The following is an 18,670-nucleotide window of genomic DNA, read 5'->3' as shown; positions in this document are numbered from 1 at the left end:
GCTTGTGACATTTCATTTACAGCCATATGACCAGTCCAGGCAGAACTATAACCAACAAGATTCATACAGGCCCCCGGAGCAAGAGAGGTCAGTAGAAACAGACCTGTTTGACTCTTCTGTGGTGCACGCTGTCATCTCCCGGATGACTCTTCTGATCCTTTTTTACTCTTCTCTGACTCATTCCCGACTCTTCCATTGCTCTTTGACACTTTTGTTACTCTTTCCTGGTGTGTGACCAATTAATATTTCATGGATTTAACCATTTTTCTCATTTTGATTTTATGTCTTTTCCATTATTGTTCATCCCATTTTTTTTTTCTACTTTCTGTAGAGCATATCACATTTCCTGACTACATGAGTGAAGCTTGTTGAGGGGGCTTTTCCTCCCACACTTCAATTTTCATTGTGTATGACATTTGATCTCTTAACTGGGGGAATGGTAGTACACACATTTCATATCTTTTTCTTCATTAGATATCTGTATACAGCACCTACTGTAAACGTGGAAATTTTCGCGATACATTAATTTTCGCGGATTTCGCGCTACGTTCGGCTAGCGCGAATTCAAAAACGCGCGAATATAACTTCGCAATTTTCTATGCACATTTTGAACGGCCTGAATTGTGTGCGATTTGTCGATAATACTGCTACGTAGTACAGACATGTTTACGCATATAGCAGTATCATCGCACGCACCGCACGCACCACGAGCCCATGGCCGATTGGTGTGCTACATTCCCGCGACTACAGTACTAGTACTACAGTACATAAATACACATGTACTACGTAGTTGAGCGCTTGTACTCACACTCGCGCCGCTCGCTACGTCGCTTATCGTACGCTGGCATCGCTGGATGAAAACAGAGACTGTGTATTAACCCGCTGCGGAGCGCGAATTTAAAAACCCGCGAATATGTTTTCGAGCCGCTCAGCGCGAAAAATTAATCGCGCGAAAATATTGACGTTTACAGTATTTGGAATGTAGCTCTCTGATTGGTCGATTGCCCATCATGTGACATTTAGTAAAAAGTTCCATTGCACGTTCTGGTTGTCAGCTGTGCAACTTTATTTGAGCAAAATGTTCCATTGCACGGCTCTGATGTCACAACAAACAAACATGTGCCGCGCGCACTCAACAATTACAAGTGCGTTCACAAGTGCGTACTTTTGTCACTCATTTTTGTAAACAACTTCATTTCGCATACGTACGTACACGGTGATTGTGACTGTGAGGCTACTCATTCGCCTTTAACGGAAAATGGTTGCCATTTCTGTGCTAAATTGAAGAATCTGTGAGTACCAAATCTGTTGATGTTCGAGGTGTTGTATAAAACAAATAGTGTATGGTCTTTACTCGTGCAATGGAACCAGATTTCGCACTGGGTGAAAGATGAGGCGCACTATTCAACTCGGCTTCGCCTGAATAGAGCGCCTGTATCTTTCGCCTCGTTGAATAGAGTGCCTCTATCTTTCACCTCGTGCGAAATCTTGTACCATCGCACTCTTGACCATTCTCTATTTGTATACTGTTGAACTTCTCCGAGGATGACTGCCTAGTGCAGCAGAAAAGTGGTCACTAGAGCAGGTTCAGTAGATAGAGCTTTTCTAAAGGAGACTGCTTAGTGCAGCAGAATATGTAAGGAAAATGTCAGTGTTGTAATATGTTCCTTTATGCATTGCTCAATGTATTTTAAGAAGATATTTGATGTTTTATTGTTTATCTTTCTCTGTAGACAACCATCCCCTGCTCCTCAGCTCAGCGAAGCAGAATTTGAGGAGATTATGAACAGGAATCGAAACGTTTCGTCCAGTGCCATTGCCAGAGCAGTCAATGATGCCTCGTCAGGTGAGTTTCCTGAGAAAAGCTCAAAAGATCTGAGTGAATTGATTGCTATAATATACCAATATGTGCAGACATGACCTAATCAAACACAAATTGCATATTTTTACTATTAACCTTAACCAGGCCGGGCTTTTTTGGGTGTTCTGTGGCCAGGGGAATAGTCCTGAAAAATGTCGAGGGGGGGGGGGGGGGTTGAATTAACCCTCCCGGCCTTTTTAGGGTTAAGTTTCATAAGTACTGTCATCCGTCAGCATCACTTATGAGACAGGTGTACAATGAATGATGCCCTAAACAGCACAAACAGACATTTGATAAGTGTTTGTGCCTTCTTGTGCCGATTCCAGGATCCTACGCCAGTGCCATAGAGACACTCGTCACAGCCATCTCCTTGATTAAGAGGTCAAAGGTCGCCAACGATGACCGTTGTAAGCTCCTCATCAGCTCCCTGCAAGATTGCCTGCATGGCATTGAGACCAAGTCCTATGGCTCAGGATCGAGGTGAGACACTGTTCTAGTATGCTGTGTGTTCCCATTTTGAGATCCTTCGTGCTTTATTTTTCTTTCCCCAAAGCCTGATTGGTGTTACGGTGGTGAATAGGGGCTGTGCAGATGGACAGAGCTACAGAATTTTTAGCCGAAGGAGTAGGTAGAAGGAAAAAATAAACAGCTTTATAGTTGCTCCTTGTTAGTTTTTAAAACCAGGCTACACAAAGAGTGATGATGGATGGCAGTGAAGATGATGATGATGATGATAATGATAATGACGATCATGTTGATGATGATGACGATCATGTTGATGATGATAAGGATAATGACGATCATGTTGATGATGATGATCATGTCAATAATGATAGTGATAATGATGATCATGATGATGATAATGATGACGATCATGTTGATGATGATAAGGATAATGACGATCATGTTGATGATGATGATCATGTCAATAATGATAGTGATAATGATGATCATGATGATGATAATGATGACGATCATGTTGATGATGATAATGATAATGATGATCATGTTGATGATAATGATAATGACGATCATGTTGATGATGATGATGATAATGATAATAACGATCATGATGATGATAATGATAATAACGATCATGTTGATGATGATGATAATGATGATCATGTTGATGATAATGATAATGACAAACATGTTGATGATGATCATCAGGGGTCGCACTTAACTTTTTTTTTAACTAGCCAGGCGGACTACTTAGAATCAATTTTGACACTGAAGCAATATTTTGGCTAGCCAGACGGACTAGTAACTTCAGAATTTTATGATTTTTAGCTAGTCCGACGTGATTTTGGGTGGCCAATGGCCAGCGGACCATCGCCAATTTCGAACCCTGATCATGATGATGATGATAATGATAATGACGATCATGTTGATGATCATGTTGATGATGATGACAGTGATGATAAGTATGATGATGACAATTATTATTTGGCTGTGTGTGTACTTTGCATCATGATCAGCGATCTGTCCTACAATTCGTTCTGGGGATGCAGTAATAAATCTGAGCGAACCAACCTTTGAACTCCATGGTATCCCCACACTACCAGGGGCTCGTTTCGTAAAACTTGTCATCAGTGACAACTGCCACATCCTATGACAAATTTGCTCTCAGCCAATCAGCTTCAAGGATTTCAGTAGCTTGTCAAATCTATGACAACTTGTCACTGATGACAAGTTTTATGAAACAGGCCCCAGGTTTTTTATCCATGAGACGACATCACTTTTATTAGCAAGCTAATGTGTTCAAAGCTGGTTCATGTGTGAGTGAAAAGAGAGCTTCGAGATCTCCCTTATTCTGCAGGGGGCTCCATAAAAAACGGAGCATAAATCTTGTATTGTCCTGACCAGAAAATATAAGACATTCTCTGATTTGGGAACTCCATTTGCCTATTAAAGGGATGGTTATAGTATTGGTTGGGATGAGGATTGAGCTTTCAACTCTCCACAAGACACTGAGAACCACTTATGAAATGTTATAGAGCACATCCTCTTTATAGAGCGCATCATTCTCAGAGGAATTCAAAGTTTATTTTCTGAAAATTGTTTTTGAAATGGCCGAGATATCCAGAAACAAAGTAAAACAAAGCAATCCTGATAAAAGGTTGGTCCCACCTTTTATTAGCATTGCTTGTTTGGGATATCTCAGCCTTTTCAAAACCGATTTTCATCAAATAAACATTGAATTCCACTCAAAAGTACATGCTCTTTCATATTTCAGAAGAGGTTTCCAGTATATCACCAAAAAGTTTGAAACATGCCAGGTCTCAAACAAAAGTATACCATCCCTTTAGCATGCATGTAACAAGCAAATATCTTCATGAGTGCTTGTTGGAAGAACCTCCCTTGCTACTATTTTGATCGGTGTTAGTAGCGATGTCCAAGTGAAATAACTGATTTTCTAGTTGTTCATGGCTGTGAAGGATAGAGAGGATTATGTGAATATCAAATTTTTGTAATGTTTTTTCCTTTTTCAAGGCGCAAGGACCGTGGATCCCGTGAAAGAGATTCTGAAGGGCGGCACAGATCGCGTGAGTCTCGCAGCTCGCGCCACAAGCGTGACCGTTCGAGGAGCCGTGAGCGGGAATACCGTGAGAGGAGCCGAGAGAGGGAGGACCGCGGAGAGCGTCATCGTGAGCGGGACCGAGATCGTGACCGAGAGTACCGCCGTCGCTAGAAGAGTCCCAACATGACGACGCCACCTGCTACATAGTAAGTGCCGAGTATTCATTGCAGCTGATATCAAGAAACGTGTTCTTGTGTCTGGGATTTTCAACAATTTGACCACTTTTTACACTGTTACACCCTCCACCCATCTTTTCCAGATGAAGAATATCTATTCTAAGGGTCGTTTGTGGACGTGCCAGAATTTTCAGCTGCAATCTAAAAATTATAGTGTGAAAGGGGAAAGAAACAGGAGGGGGAAAAAAAAGTCTCAAATGGAAAATTGTGACATGCCCAAATTGTTGAATTACCTGAACATAAGCGCATGCCCAGCAGTACTAATACACTACATCTTTCTCTATGTATTAATGTGCTTTTTCTTTACTTGAGCAGGTTGTAGGTAAGTATGGACGAATTTAATTGTAACCAAACTGTAGCATGTGATATTTATTAGAGAACGCTTCTCTCTGCTCCCAAAGTGTTTTGCCTCTATCTAGCTAGTTACACCAACTGGAGATGAGTTTGTGCATCAGTAATATCTTTGGCTGATAAAGGATGTGAACAACATGGAGATATTTTGGAGGTAAGTTATTCAGGTGAGTGTTTCTTTAATAAAAGATTTAGCACAAACATTACCACCACCAATAATACACATTTATTTATTAATTTATTTGTTTATTTAATTATTTACTTATTTAATTCTATTTATTTAAATGTATTTATTTACTTATATATTTTTATTTGTATTTTCTCTATTAATGGTTTCATTCATCAGAATGATAAATCTATGTGCTCTCTGTCCCTCACAGGGTAACTTTGTTATTTCATCATTTTGAAATGGCCATTATTACTTCATGTGCAGTAAAGGTATTGTTTTGAAAAGATGTCATGGTAATTGAAAACTGTAATGTACAAATAGCACCAGACTCTGGAAATTTTTTTTGAGAGAGAGGTTCTCATGTAAGTAAAATCGCTTCTTCCTGTCTGTGGAGTAAATCTCATTGTAAATTGGATTCCTCCACTTGTCCTGTGCTTTCTTTAGGTTATGAATTCATTTTTGTTCTGTCTTTGCTCAAACTGACTCTCAAAGTTTACTTAATTGATTCTAATTTGTTATATACAAATCATTCCTGTAGTAACAAAAATGATAATAATGAAATCAAATAAATAATGCATTCATGTGGTCTGTATTGTGTATTGTCTATTTATATGAGCTGAAAATGTTAGCAAAGCAAAACTTTTATAAGCTGAATAATTTCAGTGCAGAGATCTTATAAATAGATATGAGCTAGAACAACTATTTATCAATCTTTGTGGACTGTGTGATAAGGAAAGCATGTGTTTAGGTTATGATGGTGTGTTGTGTGATCTTCAGGAAAAAAAAAAAACATAACAAAATCACTATTCTATATTTAGTAGAAATGATGCTTGTCAGCTCTGTTAAAAGTATTCTATCAAAACTTGCCTAGAGAAAAAGTGAGTGTCATTCCAAGGGTAGTTCAGAGACTACAATGTAGTGAGTTGATGCTCAATGACTAGTGTGGCAGGGATGTACAATAAACTTGAAATACTTCAAGTTTGTAATACTTGATACTTATCCATGAAAGTCAACACCCATGATTTCTACCTAAGTTTTAATTTCCGATAATTATGTTACAGCATGACTGACTTTGTCCAACTACAGTTTCTATGCCTAGCTATCTGTACCTTACGGATTCTTTGTAATTAAGATGTGGATATTGGTTGTGCTCCCTTAAGTGTTGTGTTGAGTTATAGTGATCTTAAAATATCTAGTGAAAGAGAGATCATATTCTAAGTAAATAACTCAAGACTTGGAGCAACAAATTAGTTTCATGGAACATACGTTTGATAAATGCAAATGAAAAACATATTCATACCACATGAATTCAGATTCCCTGTAACAAAGTTTTACCTAGTTTGTTTTCATACCATGATAAAACAGTGACTGCACTTTTTGTGTTTGTGAGCCTGTGAGAATCCCTTATATGATCGGCAACACATGGTTTTTAAAATTACTGGCATATTTTCATAAAACTTTGTGTATGGAATTTAAGGGGAAAAAAAACAACACATTTTGTATAATTACAAAGTTCTTAATTTTTTGTTATGAATTTGTGTTTGAGCTGTATGCCAGCTGTATAAGCCTTGCAAATTAAAATTAATTTCCAATTGAAATTTGTATAGAGATGAAATATGAATTTCTCATTGTATTACAGAGTTCAATATATACAAATCATACCGGTACTTATAAAGACAGTAAAAGTTAATGATATATGTGTGATATTAGACTTTGCATCAAACTAAGATATCAGTCACTTCTTTTCAATTATTTTTTTTCAATTTGTTGTTCTGGTCTTAGATTTTTGTGAAGTTTGGATTTATTACATCCGTTTACTTATCACACTGGTATTTTCCAGCCAAATGTTATTGAGTATTATTTCATTATTTTCTAATTATTGAATTAATTGTCCTGTTTGCATGAAACATTTGGTTCATGTGTTATTCACTTGACTTTTTCCCTTCTTTTATTGATTGTCAATGATGCATCAGTCAGTTTTGTTTGAAGTTGAATAGTTTTCCTGTTTATGCTAGTATGCTTTGTTCCGTGTGTGATTACAAAATGATTTTTTTTTTTTTTTTTTTGTCTGTGCCCAGAATTGTGGCAAAGGCATTAGTAGGATATTTCTTTTAATATTCTCAGTGATTCATAACACATAGGGAATAAATAGCACATGCAAATTAATTTACATCTAGGAAAGGGTTTTTTAGCTCACCTGAGCCAAAGGCTCAAGTGAGCTATTGCGATCGCCCTTCGTCCGGCGTCCGTCGTGCGTCGTCCGTCGTGCGTCGTCCGTCGTCCGTCGTCCGTCGTCCGTCGTGCGTCGTGCGTAAACTTTTTACATTTTCATCTTCTTCTTGAAAACCCCAAGACTGATTTTCATCAAACTTGGCAGGTAGCATCCCTAGGGGGTTAGGAACTCAATTTGTTAAAATGGGCACCATGCCCCACCCAGGGGGCCCCCAGGGGGGCCCAAACCCCCCAAAATTAAGGAATCTGTCAAAATCTTCTTCTATAGAACCAGAAGTGATAGAGCTAAGTTAGTACTATGGGTTAGTACATTGATGATTGTAGTTTCAAGTTTGTTCATGGCAGAATCAGGGGTGCCCCCTTTGGGACCCAGGGGAGGGCGGTGGGGAGGGGTTCTAAAGGGGCCTAAATTGTACATTTTCATCTTCTTCTTGAGAATCCCATGACCCATTTTCACCAAACTTGGCAGGTAGCATCCCTAGGGGGTTAGGAACTCAATTTGTTAAAATGGGCACCATGCCCCACCCAGGGGGCCCCCAGGGGGCCCAAACGCCTCAAAATTAAGGAATCTGTCGAAATTTTCTTCTCTAGAACCAGAAGTGATAGAGCTAAGTTAATACTATGAGTTTGTACATTGATGACTGCAGTTTCAAGTTTGTTCATGGCAGAATCAGGGTGCTTCCCTTGGGACCCAGGGGAGGGGGTGAGGTGGGGTCCTAATAGGGCCTAAATTGTACATTTTTATCTTAGAACCCCATGACCCATTTTCACCAAACTTGGCAGGTAGCATCCCTAGGGGGTTAGGATCTCAATTTGTTCAAATGGGCACCATGCCCCACCCAGGGGGCCCCAAGGGGGGCCCAAACCTTCAAAATGAAGGAATCTTTAAAAATCTTCTCTAGAATCAGAAGTTATAGAGCTAAGATAATACTATGAGTGAGTACATTAATGACTGTAGTTTCAAGTTTGTTCATAGGAGATTCAGGGGTGCCCCTCTTGGGGGCGGGGGGGGGGGGGGGGGGGGGTGGGGGGGTGGGGGGTGGTTGGGAAGGTCCAAATGGGGGCCTGAATTGTACATTTTCATCTTCTTCCTGAAAACCTCATGATGTATTTTCGTCAGACTTGGCAGGTAGCATCCCTAGGGGCTCAGGATCTAAATTTATGAAAATGGGCACGATGCCCCACCCAGAGGGCCCCAGGGGGCCCCAATCTCCCCAAATTAAGGAATCTTAAAAAACTTGGGCCCTTATTGTACATTTTCATCTTCTACTTGAGAATGCCTGGTCAAATTTTGGTAGAGCTGTGAATGATTTAGATTAGTGACTGCGTGAAAGGTGAACTTGCGATACTCAGGTGAGCGCTAGACCCGCGGGTCTCTTGTTTTTTATGGGGTGATGTTGCTTTCTTTTGTCAGCTCACTGGTAGAGTTAAATGAATTGTCATTTGTCAAGTAAGCTATAATGCCAAATTTTTCTCTCTTCTGCTTTAAAGTCACTAATGGACTCGGTGAGGAATTCAATATTTGAATTTTGCATATTTTAGTACTTTTGTGATGTGATATGTCCGTACAGAGCCTAAAACTATGGCACAGACATTGTGCCTTTTCACCCTGAGCTGTTAGATATGAATCAGTGTTGTGACTGATGTATCGATGTGCTAACTTTCTCTTGGTAGTAGTATGCCCAAGCATTCAACTTGTGATAGATTCAGACAATCCCAACATAGAAGAAAAAAAGAAACACTACCGAAGTATTTTTATTCTACTCAAGAAATATACTTGCCGTTATGCCCTAATTGTGATAAATGTATAAACAATGTCATAAAATTTTGTATGATTCAATCATGATACGTTCAGAGGGAAGTGTGTTTCAGGTCAGTGACAAAAAACAGGGAACCAAAGGGCATATAGTTTTTTTTTTAATTTTTTTTTCTTCTTCTTCTTTTGATAGAGGTAATAATTTCCGTTCAGATAAGGCATTTATGGTGTAGTAGAGTACATTTAAGAGCTTAACCCTTATCATTCAAGAGTGGTAATCTTTTCATAGTCTACATATAGTTCACTGTAATCTCATATCATTGCAATACTTCAAACCGGCATATACGTGTTACATGCACTGTCATAGGCAGCCATGGAAGCAATCAGTATACTATTGTATCACATACTATATTATTACAGCCTCCCAATCATCATGCCAATTGCCAACATAAAAGATAGTGTTGAAGACCCAACACTTGAAAATTAACTTATCCTCATTCAAATTAAAAGAACTGAAAGTCATCTGTGTGTATATACGAATTCAACATGAAATGTTTATGATAACTTGGGATCATATGTGGGTTTGTTTAGGCAGGCAGTGATATATGCAGCGTGCTGATGTTTTGTGTAGGTTGAAACGCTACAAATGGTTTCCATTGGTGGAATTGGCAGTATATGTACAGTACATTTTCATTTTCCTCTAATGGCGTGAATTTATTTTCTCTTTAATGTGTGGTTTACTGTTCTTTACATTGATTTGGGTAGACATTTGCTAGTGCTAAGATCTAGTTTGAACTTGACATTGACAAAATGTATATTCCTATATATATTTTTAAATGATATCTTATGAGGATCAGTGGGAATTCTTCTGGAGTCCTTTTCCCAGAATTTTTTGTTATTCTTTCTTTATTGTCTCGGCTCTATTTCTCTGTGTCTATCCTCAAATGAAGCATATTTGTACAACTAGTGCTGAAATATAAATTCAGTGATTAACAATTCTCAGAAGTAAAAGGGTGAATAATATCCAAACCCTGAAGGGGAATTCCCTAACAGTTACATAGAATGGTTTGTATTACATCCGGCACTACTAACTTGTGGCTCATAAAAGAAAAAAAAACAATAAATGTATCTTTGTGTGAATACAGAAGCAGTGTGCTCTGACAGTGAGGTTATAGAAGTTTCAAGTCTTCTACTGTATTCTAATCAAGCGCAACCTATTACCGTAAGCGTCGATATTTTCGCATGATTGATTTTTCGCGCTGAGTGGCTCAAAAACATATTCCTGAGTTCTTGAATCCGCAGTGTGCAATTGTCAGCCCATTCAAAATGTGCATAAAAAATTGTGAAGACGTTTTCACAGGTTTTAGTAGAATTTGCGCCAGCCAGAAGTAATGCCAAATACACGAAAATTAATGGTAAAGGTACACAAGATATGTACATTGTATGCCTTAGGATACTTTCATTCCACATCATTTACAAGCCAGTTGTAGTTGATTAGTGGTTTCTATCAATTAAATACTATTTTGCTGTTACCGTGAATTTGATGTTATTGCAAACCGAAGTAGTACAGTTAGATGTCAAGTTTCAAATACATTCAATGTTTCATTTATCTAGTGTATTCAATACTTTTTTTTCTTTCAAATTAATTATGCAATGTAGATTTAATGCATATTACATAAATTATGTTGTAAGAAGTTACCATTCCCAAGAGCAAGTAGATATTTGCTTAGTCTTTGGTAAATTGTTAAGTTTTTGTCCTGTATAGGACAAAATTGTGTTTGTAGAGAGGGATTTGCCTTTTGAAATGATTTTTTTTTTCAGTTATATTCTTGCCAGTGCACAGGGTGACACTAAAGGAAAAGCTGTAAGAGTTATGTTTGTAACTGTAAACATGCCCTCCAGTTTACATCAATCATGTTAAAAAAGAACAAAAATCTTATGCATAGCTTAGATTATTTTACTGCAGCACACTTACAATATGAAACATGTGGTTTAAATCTCACCTTTTGTTAAACCATCTAACCTCAAGTCAAATGCAAACTGTATTCAATATTTAAGTCCCAATGTAAATTAAAGGTATCCATACCAGTGCCCGAAACCAAAACTTTAATTGACTTTAGTATTTCTACTGAAAAGAGGTGTGCTCATGAAATCTAGAATTTATCCATTTCCAATTCTTACCTATGTTATGTCTGACAATTGTACCACTCTTAACACCTGTATTCAGGCAAAAGATTTAATCTTAAACATTTTAAATATTTAAACATGTACACCTAAATGAAAGGATAGGATCTATCATAACACATAACTGATAGGGGAAGAATAAGAATAACTTATCTTAATGAAAAGTAGAATACCAATTCATGTACATGCATGTTGTTGTAGGACTTATTTTGATACAATGTTTTGAATATCTGTGTGTGGATAAAGTACTGGTTTTTATCTGTGCCTCATCCCAACATCCTGGAAAATTGTAGGCTGTCATTTGATAAAATTAGCACTTTCTTGAAATAATTCATTTCAGCATGTGCTAAACACACAAGCTGGTACTGTGTGTGGTCAAAAGTGCTTCACTATATTGAGATTAGCTCAGTTCTGGTCTGTTGGTAGTATTTGCAAAGTTGTTTTACACCTCAGTTGAAGATCTTTACAAATTATAACAATTTTTAATCTATTCCTGTACTTCTCTGATTCATGTAGAAAATACCATTATGGAAATCTTTGCGACCCATTTATAGGTAACGACTTTGCAAGTGCCATAAACTAAACACATAAATGTATTAGATTTGAAGTCAGAAATGAAGATTATGTTTTCTATCAACTCAAGCCAAAGCACTTTACCCTGGCCTTGCAAAAGTAACAAAAATATGTGCTTCTGCAATAGTTTTTCTGTAAACATATCCAGGTTTGCTTGTTTGTTTGTTTGTTTTTGTGTTGTTATTTTTCACTTACTTCATCAGAATGTTCCAAGTAGTAGTTTTAGAAGCATCTTTATTATCAAAAGATTTCTTTTCACCAAATCGGCAACTATAGAAATCTTTAGATATCTTAAGTTGGCCAGGGTAGTAGATATGACTGACATTTTCGCCCATGTCTTTAACCAATGTAATGCATAGTATCACACTTCAGTGTTATCATAATGCAAAGGGCTTCAGATATCCGCTGAGTATGCACTTTTGTATTGATTTGTTGACAGACCTTATCAAGTTCATAGCGAAGACCTTGATCCGTCACAAAATTAGATCTGTAAACAGTTATTGAATGATTTGCCAGGGATGGTTCTTTGACGCACCACTTGAATCTGGTTTTATCTGGCAAGGATCACTTGTTGTGATTGGTATGTAAGTTCTGGCTGAAGGCAGCATGTGTGTGTGTGTGTGTGTGTGTGTGTATGTGAGTGGGGGCCTAGTGTTGGCATGTTTGTGTCATTAGTGCTGCTTTTACAACCAGTCAATCAAGCGTGTTTGCTCTTTAAAGGGATGGTACAGTTTCGGTTGCGATGGAGCTTGAGGTTTCCATGTTTTTGTTTTGTTTTGTTTTTTTATGATGATTTTTTGAGATAATAAGAAACCCCTTTTGAAATATGAAGTATATAATTCTAGGAGGAATTCAAAGTTTATTTGATAAAAATTGGTTTTGAAATGGCTGAGATATCAAAAACAAAGCATTCCTAATGCTACAAGGTGGGACCAACTTCTTATTAGAATTGCTTTGTTTTACTTTGTTTTTAGATATCTCAGCCACTTCAGAACCAATTTTTGTCAAATAAACTTTGACTACTTTTTAGAGTTGTATGCTTTTCAACATGTCATGAAGTGGTTTCGAAGTATCTCGCAAAAGTTAAAAGCTGAATTCTTATCTTGACCAACACTGTACCACCTTTTTAAACCAAGTTAATGGCTATGCTTCTAAAGGGCAGTGAGGAACACATGGTTTACTCAGTATTCCTTTTTTATTGTAGTTTTAAATGTGTGTATTTTGGCTTGATGAGATACTTGAAAATGATACACCCATGAGATTAGATACTCGGGAGAGCCACTTTCCTGAGATAAGGAAGGGGAAAAAAGAGGGTACTAGTCAAAGAGATACACGCTGGTACATACAGTGTAAATATTTTATTGCAGGCAGCTACATAATGTTTGATTTTCACTTTATTTGTAATTACATTAAGTCTTTCTTTTTTTTTTGTACTGTGCAGATGAACTTCCTTTTTGCTGTTGTGCAAAAAACAAATAACAAAGAGTTTTTCTGCATTTGCAAACAACCAGTTTCTTCTCATTTTGTATATGTTAAGTTGTTTTGTAATATAGAAAAATGAAGCGTATTTTACATTATATACATTGAATTTTGGTTGATAAATTCCCACCAGTTGTTTTGAATTACATAGTAGATTGAAAGTTCGGGACTCACTCTAACCAAAGAGGCTGTTCAAGTAGCCATTCAATTCTGAAATGAGTTAAAAACAGTTTATTGAAACACGTATGCATGTACATTGGTTGTGGGTCGAGTTCACAAACTTATATTTTCAAAACACAGCTGATTGGCTGTACAGATAATGCCTGAAGTGAATTCTTGAATATAAATAATTGCAATGGTACCATTGTACATTTTGTGTCCTTTTTGCATGACTTTCTACATCCAAATTTTGGTTCCCTGGCCAAGCAGTTCATCCAATAATTTGATAGTAATTGAAATGTTGTAATTTTGTGACATTTTGTGAGAGAAGGTGAATCTTTCATATACATGTAGTCAAGAAATTTGCTGTAAAGGCAGGCAATGCTGCATTTCAGCAATTTCCCTTTACAATGTATGTTTAAAAAATTGATTTATTAATTTTGTTACCTTTTTTATGGAAGGAAATATGCTACCCTTTTTTTTTTTTTTTTTTTTTTTGTAGTGTGGAGTTGAGTGAGATCCTGATGTGGATATACATGTCGTTACTTATTTATTTACTGGTTAATAGAGATGATTCTGAAACAAATACTTTGTCTCTGTGAAAGAATTATCCCATTTAAAATTGGGCAGAAATTTATGTGGTTTCGTAGTGGGCAGAAGTAGGAGCAAGGCTAGAGTGTAGAGTCTGCACTTGACCAGCAATACACGAATTTTCTTTAATATACCTTCACACCTGTATTTAATGTGACGACCAAAAGTTGTTCCTTTTTAGACCAATTCTTCAGTAATATACACCTGTACATTCATTGAATTATCTTCTTTCAGTGAGATAAAGTTTGTGTTTACTGTCATGTTTTATGCACATAAGGAAAATGTTATCCATTTTTAGTAAGTAGCGGCCATTCTATGTATTTCAACAGGAAAATGGCAGAACTCAATGGAAATATTGTCATGGTATAGTTGCATTCAAGAGGTGTTTCAAATTTTCTGAATCCAAGTCCTGATGAAATGCTGGCAACTTGTTGTATTTGTCTGTGAGAAGAAAAAAAAAACCCCACAAAAACAAAGACGTTCCAGAATTGAAGTATGTGAAAATGATAAATATGGGCGTACAAATTGTAAGGTGTGGCTTGCATGGTACTGTTGAAGTTGTTCAATTTATCATAGTGAAGTATTGAAAAGTTTGCCACTATATTAACTGATGTTTCAGTGTTCTGTATTCTTTTTCTCCACAGGTTGCAGAAATATATTTCTCTGTGTCTCTATTCCTTTGCTCTGTAATCTTCATTGTCTTTGTGCGGTTACAAATAATGCTCCTACTCTAACCACTTGTGTTTTGTGAGCTGTGTATAAATTTGTGCTAAATGTTCCATTTAGTGTATTAATTCACAGGCAAATCCTGCTAGCAAAAGCACACATGTTGTTAATGCAGAGAGATCATTTTGACTTGGAAATTCTGTTTGTTATACTGGATATCCCATTATGATAGAAAAAACAAAACAAAAAAAAAACAACACAAAACAAAACAAAACAAAAAAGAAACAAATTTGATTTGTTTTAATGTGTCATATCCAGTATTAAATCAGATCTTCGTACACTAAGTTTTAATTTTTGTTCCAATGTTGGTTTGTATTTGGAACGTAGATATTGACTTAATGATAATGTATCACATTTTGATTGTTTCCAATGTGCTGATATTTACTAAAAACTTGTATTATTTTCAACACCAGTAAGAAAGATTAGAAATTTCATCGGTAATTTTCTTTCGTTTGTCTGTTTCATTGAATACTCAAGAACTTTAAAATATCTTGTCCTTTTCTTATTATGAATAATATTTTGGCTAAATAAGATCTGGGTGCAGAAATGCAATCATGTTGTAAAGTGAAGTGATGCATCTATAGAGGTGAAAAGATTATTAATTTCTTGAGGAATTTAGAAAAGTGTACAACCTTCATGTTTGCATTTGAGCTGCAAGATTCAGTTGCTTTATACAACCACCTTTTTATGATGAACGTTAATATTCAGATATTAAAACTATCCGCTATCATTGGTTCAAGTGATTTTTATGACAACATTATGTAATAGCATATGAGCTTGATCTGGCATGAGCATAGCTCTGTGAGTGGCAAGGTGTATGTTTTCACTCTGAGGTATAGCCGGAAAGGATTTGTTTGAATAGAGTTCAGATGTTTCATTTACTTCAAATACATAGATCTGAAATAAGAAGGGTTTATATGAACATGTGTTTTTTTGCTGAATTTGTGAAATATTGAAGCTTTGATTTACAGTTTTTGTATTGAATGCATCCACTAAGCAAACTGACAAAAAATACAGTGCCATCTACTTCAATATAGACCATGAATATATTCATACACTGTTTTATGTCATACATGTACTCCTTTGTGGCAGTTTTATGTTATTCTGAGTATTATAACAAAACTTAAATAATCTTGATTTCAAGAGTGATTTAGGTATTTGGCAACTCCAAGGCTATCTTCAAGCTCGATTTGTTAAAAATGTGAAATTCTAAGGAGACAGGTGTTACTATGTTTTGATTTTGCTTGCATTGGTTGCTCATTGGTGGAATTATCAAATTCCATGTCAAATAATTGGGTTGTGTGACTGTGACTGTGCCATGTTGACATCAAGTGCAGTAACTTTTGGGCAAATGTGACTACATGTATGATATTGAAATGAATGTATTTAGGTACAAAACTTGAACTTCTTCTCTCATGAAAACTCTGTTTTTTTGTTGCAATGTAAATCTGCTTCCAAAAAGGAAATGGCACTAACGACAGTTCACACGGCATTGTGTATACTCTAACGTTTACTCTCTCCCTCTTCTCCCACTGTCTACCAATTCTGTTTTTTGTATCATAGGTGTACATAGGTCACCCAAGTTCATGCCATCAGTTTTAGCAGACAGAGATGAAAAGAAGCTTTCCTAAGCCTGTGTTGATCAGCTGTACAAATGCTTGGCTGTTAGAGAGAGCTTGCGAACAGTTTTTGAACGTTTCTCCTTTTTTTTTTTCTTTTTTTTTTTGTGTAAAGGAGCATGTACAGTAAAATCTTGGGGTAAACTTTGTCGAAACATGGTGTCAGTTTGTGGCACCAGTTGTCGATGAACATGATGTGAATAAACCGTGTAGTATTCTCTTAGTTTGTTTAAATGGGATGGCATTAAGGATGTGAATTAAAAAAATGAGCGTGTCCGACCAGCTGTGGTCAGTTTTAGAGGAGGCACATACCAGGATCGCACTTGTACAAATTGGAATTTCAACACCACTGCATCAGCCTCCACGTCAACCAACGCATAGTGCCAAGAAATTCACTCATCAATCACTCATCGTGGGACATATCAAGGAAGGGCACCTCTGCTCTTCTCTGCAAATGGACGGCCATCACATCATCCACCAGACGAGATTCAGCGACACCGATTCATCGATGTTAGAGCCATTCGATTTTGCCAGCATCGAGGGACAAAAAGTAGCGGAGGAAAATGCAGCGCCCTCACACAGCATCTGAGCAGAACGCCTTCAAGCGCGTGGGACAGCACTTGTACTAAGCCCAGTAATTGCAGGCACTTCATCGATGATGAGTTTTGCCAGTGTAAATGGTGCACCTGCACCTTCAGGAAAACCCGGAGTGTTGCAGCTTCCAACTGGATTTATTAATTGCTGACAAGGCAAGTTGTGCTATCAATGTCTTTTGTTTGTTGCAATTTTATCTGTTGCCATTTTGTCTGTGTGTAAAATATCTCGTTATATACTGCACTTTAGACCTAATTATAGCAGGCAGACAAGCCCAGTGCATGCTGTTTTCTTCAAGAACAAAGAAAAGACACAATCAGCGCTTTTAAGAGCATTTTTCTGGCAGTATTCCAAATTATTGGCTTGTGAATTACTGTAGATATGTGATAAAGTTTTGTTTACATTGACTCCAACCTATTCTTTCCCCCCTCAGTTCAGATCTAACAAAAGTCTGGACTAAATCATGTCAAAACCTGAATTCTTGCTTGGATCGAAATGTGACCAGTTCATCTACAAAATACTAAAAAAAATGTAACCACTGTATTCATATTCTAGCACTTTTTAGACAAAATTAAGATATTCAAAATAATTTCACTTACTTTTATGTGAGGATGATGTGAATTGGTAAAAATTGGTAAGAATGTGGAAGTAACTAAATATATGTTTCATTACACCCCATCTTCTGGAAAACACACACACACACACACACACACACACACACACACAGAGCATGAACAGGGGTTTACTGATAAGCGTAACTGACTGGAAGAAATTGCTTATGTATTAACTCTTTAGGAATGATAGTGCCTGTGAGTTAATGGGTTAAGAGTAAACTTGCTTCATCAGGTCAATCTTATCTGAAATGGGAGCATAGAAAAAAAAGGGGTGAGGAGAGAAATTCTAGCCTTTCCACACATGTAACAACTCCAGATTATATTACCTGCAATTAACCTGTTTGGTGATACAAATTTGTGGATGTGTCTGATCGGTATAGTATTGGAAGTTATTATGCTTTCCTTCCCTTTTGGTTTCTACAGCTTGAGCCGATGAATGCATTACGTGTTGCTAGGTTGGGCTGCGTTTGGCACATCCCACGACAGCTGATAGTTGTTATTTGATACTGAAAACACAAAACTGTCATTTTTAGTGGGGAGAATGTCTGTTCTGGAGATGTTCAAAATGTGAATGTTATAAATGTTGAATTGACGGATTTCTAGCCATTTTATAGGTCAAAGTATTCCACCTTGTGCTGTCATACATGATTGGAATGCCCCTTTTTTACAATACAATGCTGTACATATATCTCTTCAGTATACAAGTGTATCTATCTCTTTAAAAAAGTCACTTTCTTAATCTCTGCAATGCATGTATTGCAACTGGATGTTACTGAGGAATCATAAACTGCAAAGTATGTGCTGACCACAGAATGCTCAGAAAATGTAATACACTTGGTAAAATGAAAGAAATGTAGTTTTTGTTTGATTTATTTCCAATCGTCACATGACACCTAATTCCTTTGAATCATATTACAGATACAGCATACTTTTCTTTGAATTTAAAGGAAGCATAATGGAACAATTCCATGCAAAATGCAACAAAAAAAAAAAGTATTTTTTTTT

The 18,670-nt window shown here is 36.9% G+C and overlaps 1 protein-coding gene across 1 annotated transcript in view; it reads left to right on the top strand.

Moving 5' to 3' along the window:
- The window catches only part of LOC139713367 (uncharacterized), a gene marked incomplete at its 5' end in the record, with an annotated part of 33,582 nt that extends 14,926 nt beyond the window's left edge, over nt 1-18,656 (top strand). The window contains 5 exons of the mRNA XM_071625104.1: nt 23-87; nt 1,734-1,846; nt 2,188-2,341; nt 4,355-4,588; nt 16,402-18,656. Of these exons, the coding sequence (XP_071481205.1) occupies nt 23-87; nt 1,734-1,846; nt 2,188-2,341; nt 4,355-4,553 (531 nt within the window). The remainder of the gene's footprint in view (nt 1-22; nt 88-1,733; nt 1,847-2,187; nt 2,342-4,354; nt 4,589-16,401) is intronic.
- Nucleotides 18,657-18,670: the final 14 nt, after the last annotated feature.

Source organism: Diadema antillarum, unplaced genomic scaffold (assembly GCF_040938485.1).
Source record: "Diadema antillarum isolate AM-2024a unplaced genomic scaffold, OU_Dant_1.0 seq00001953_RagTag, whole genome shotgun sequence".
NCBI lineage: Eukaryota > Metazoa > Echinodermata > Echinoidea > Diadematoida > Diadematidae > Diadema > Diadema antillarum.
This window is presented reverse-complemented; position numbering and strand designations above follow the sequence as displayed.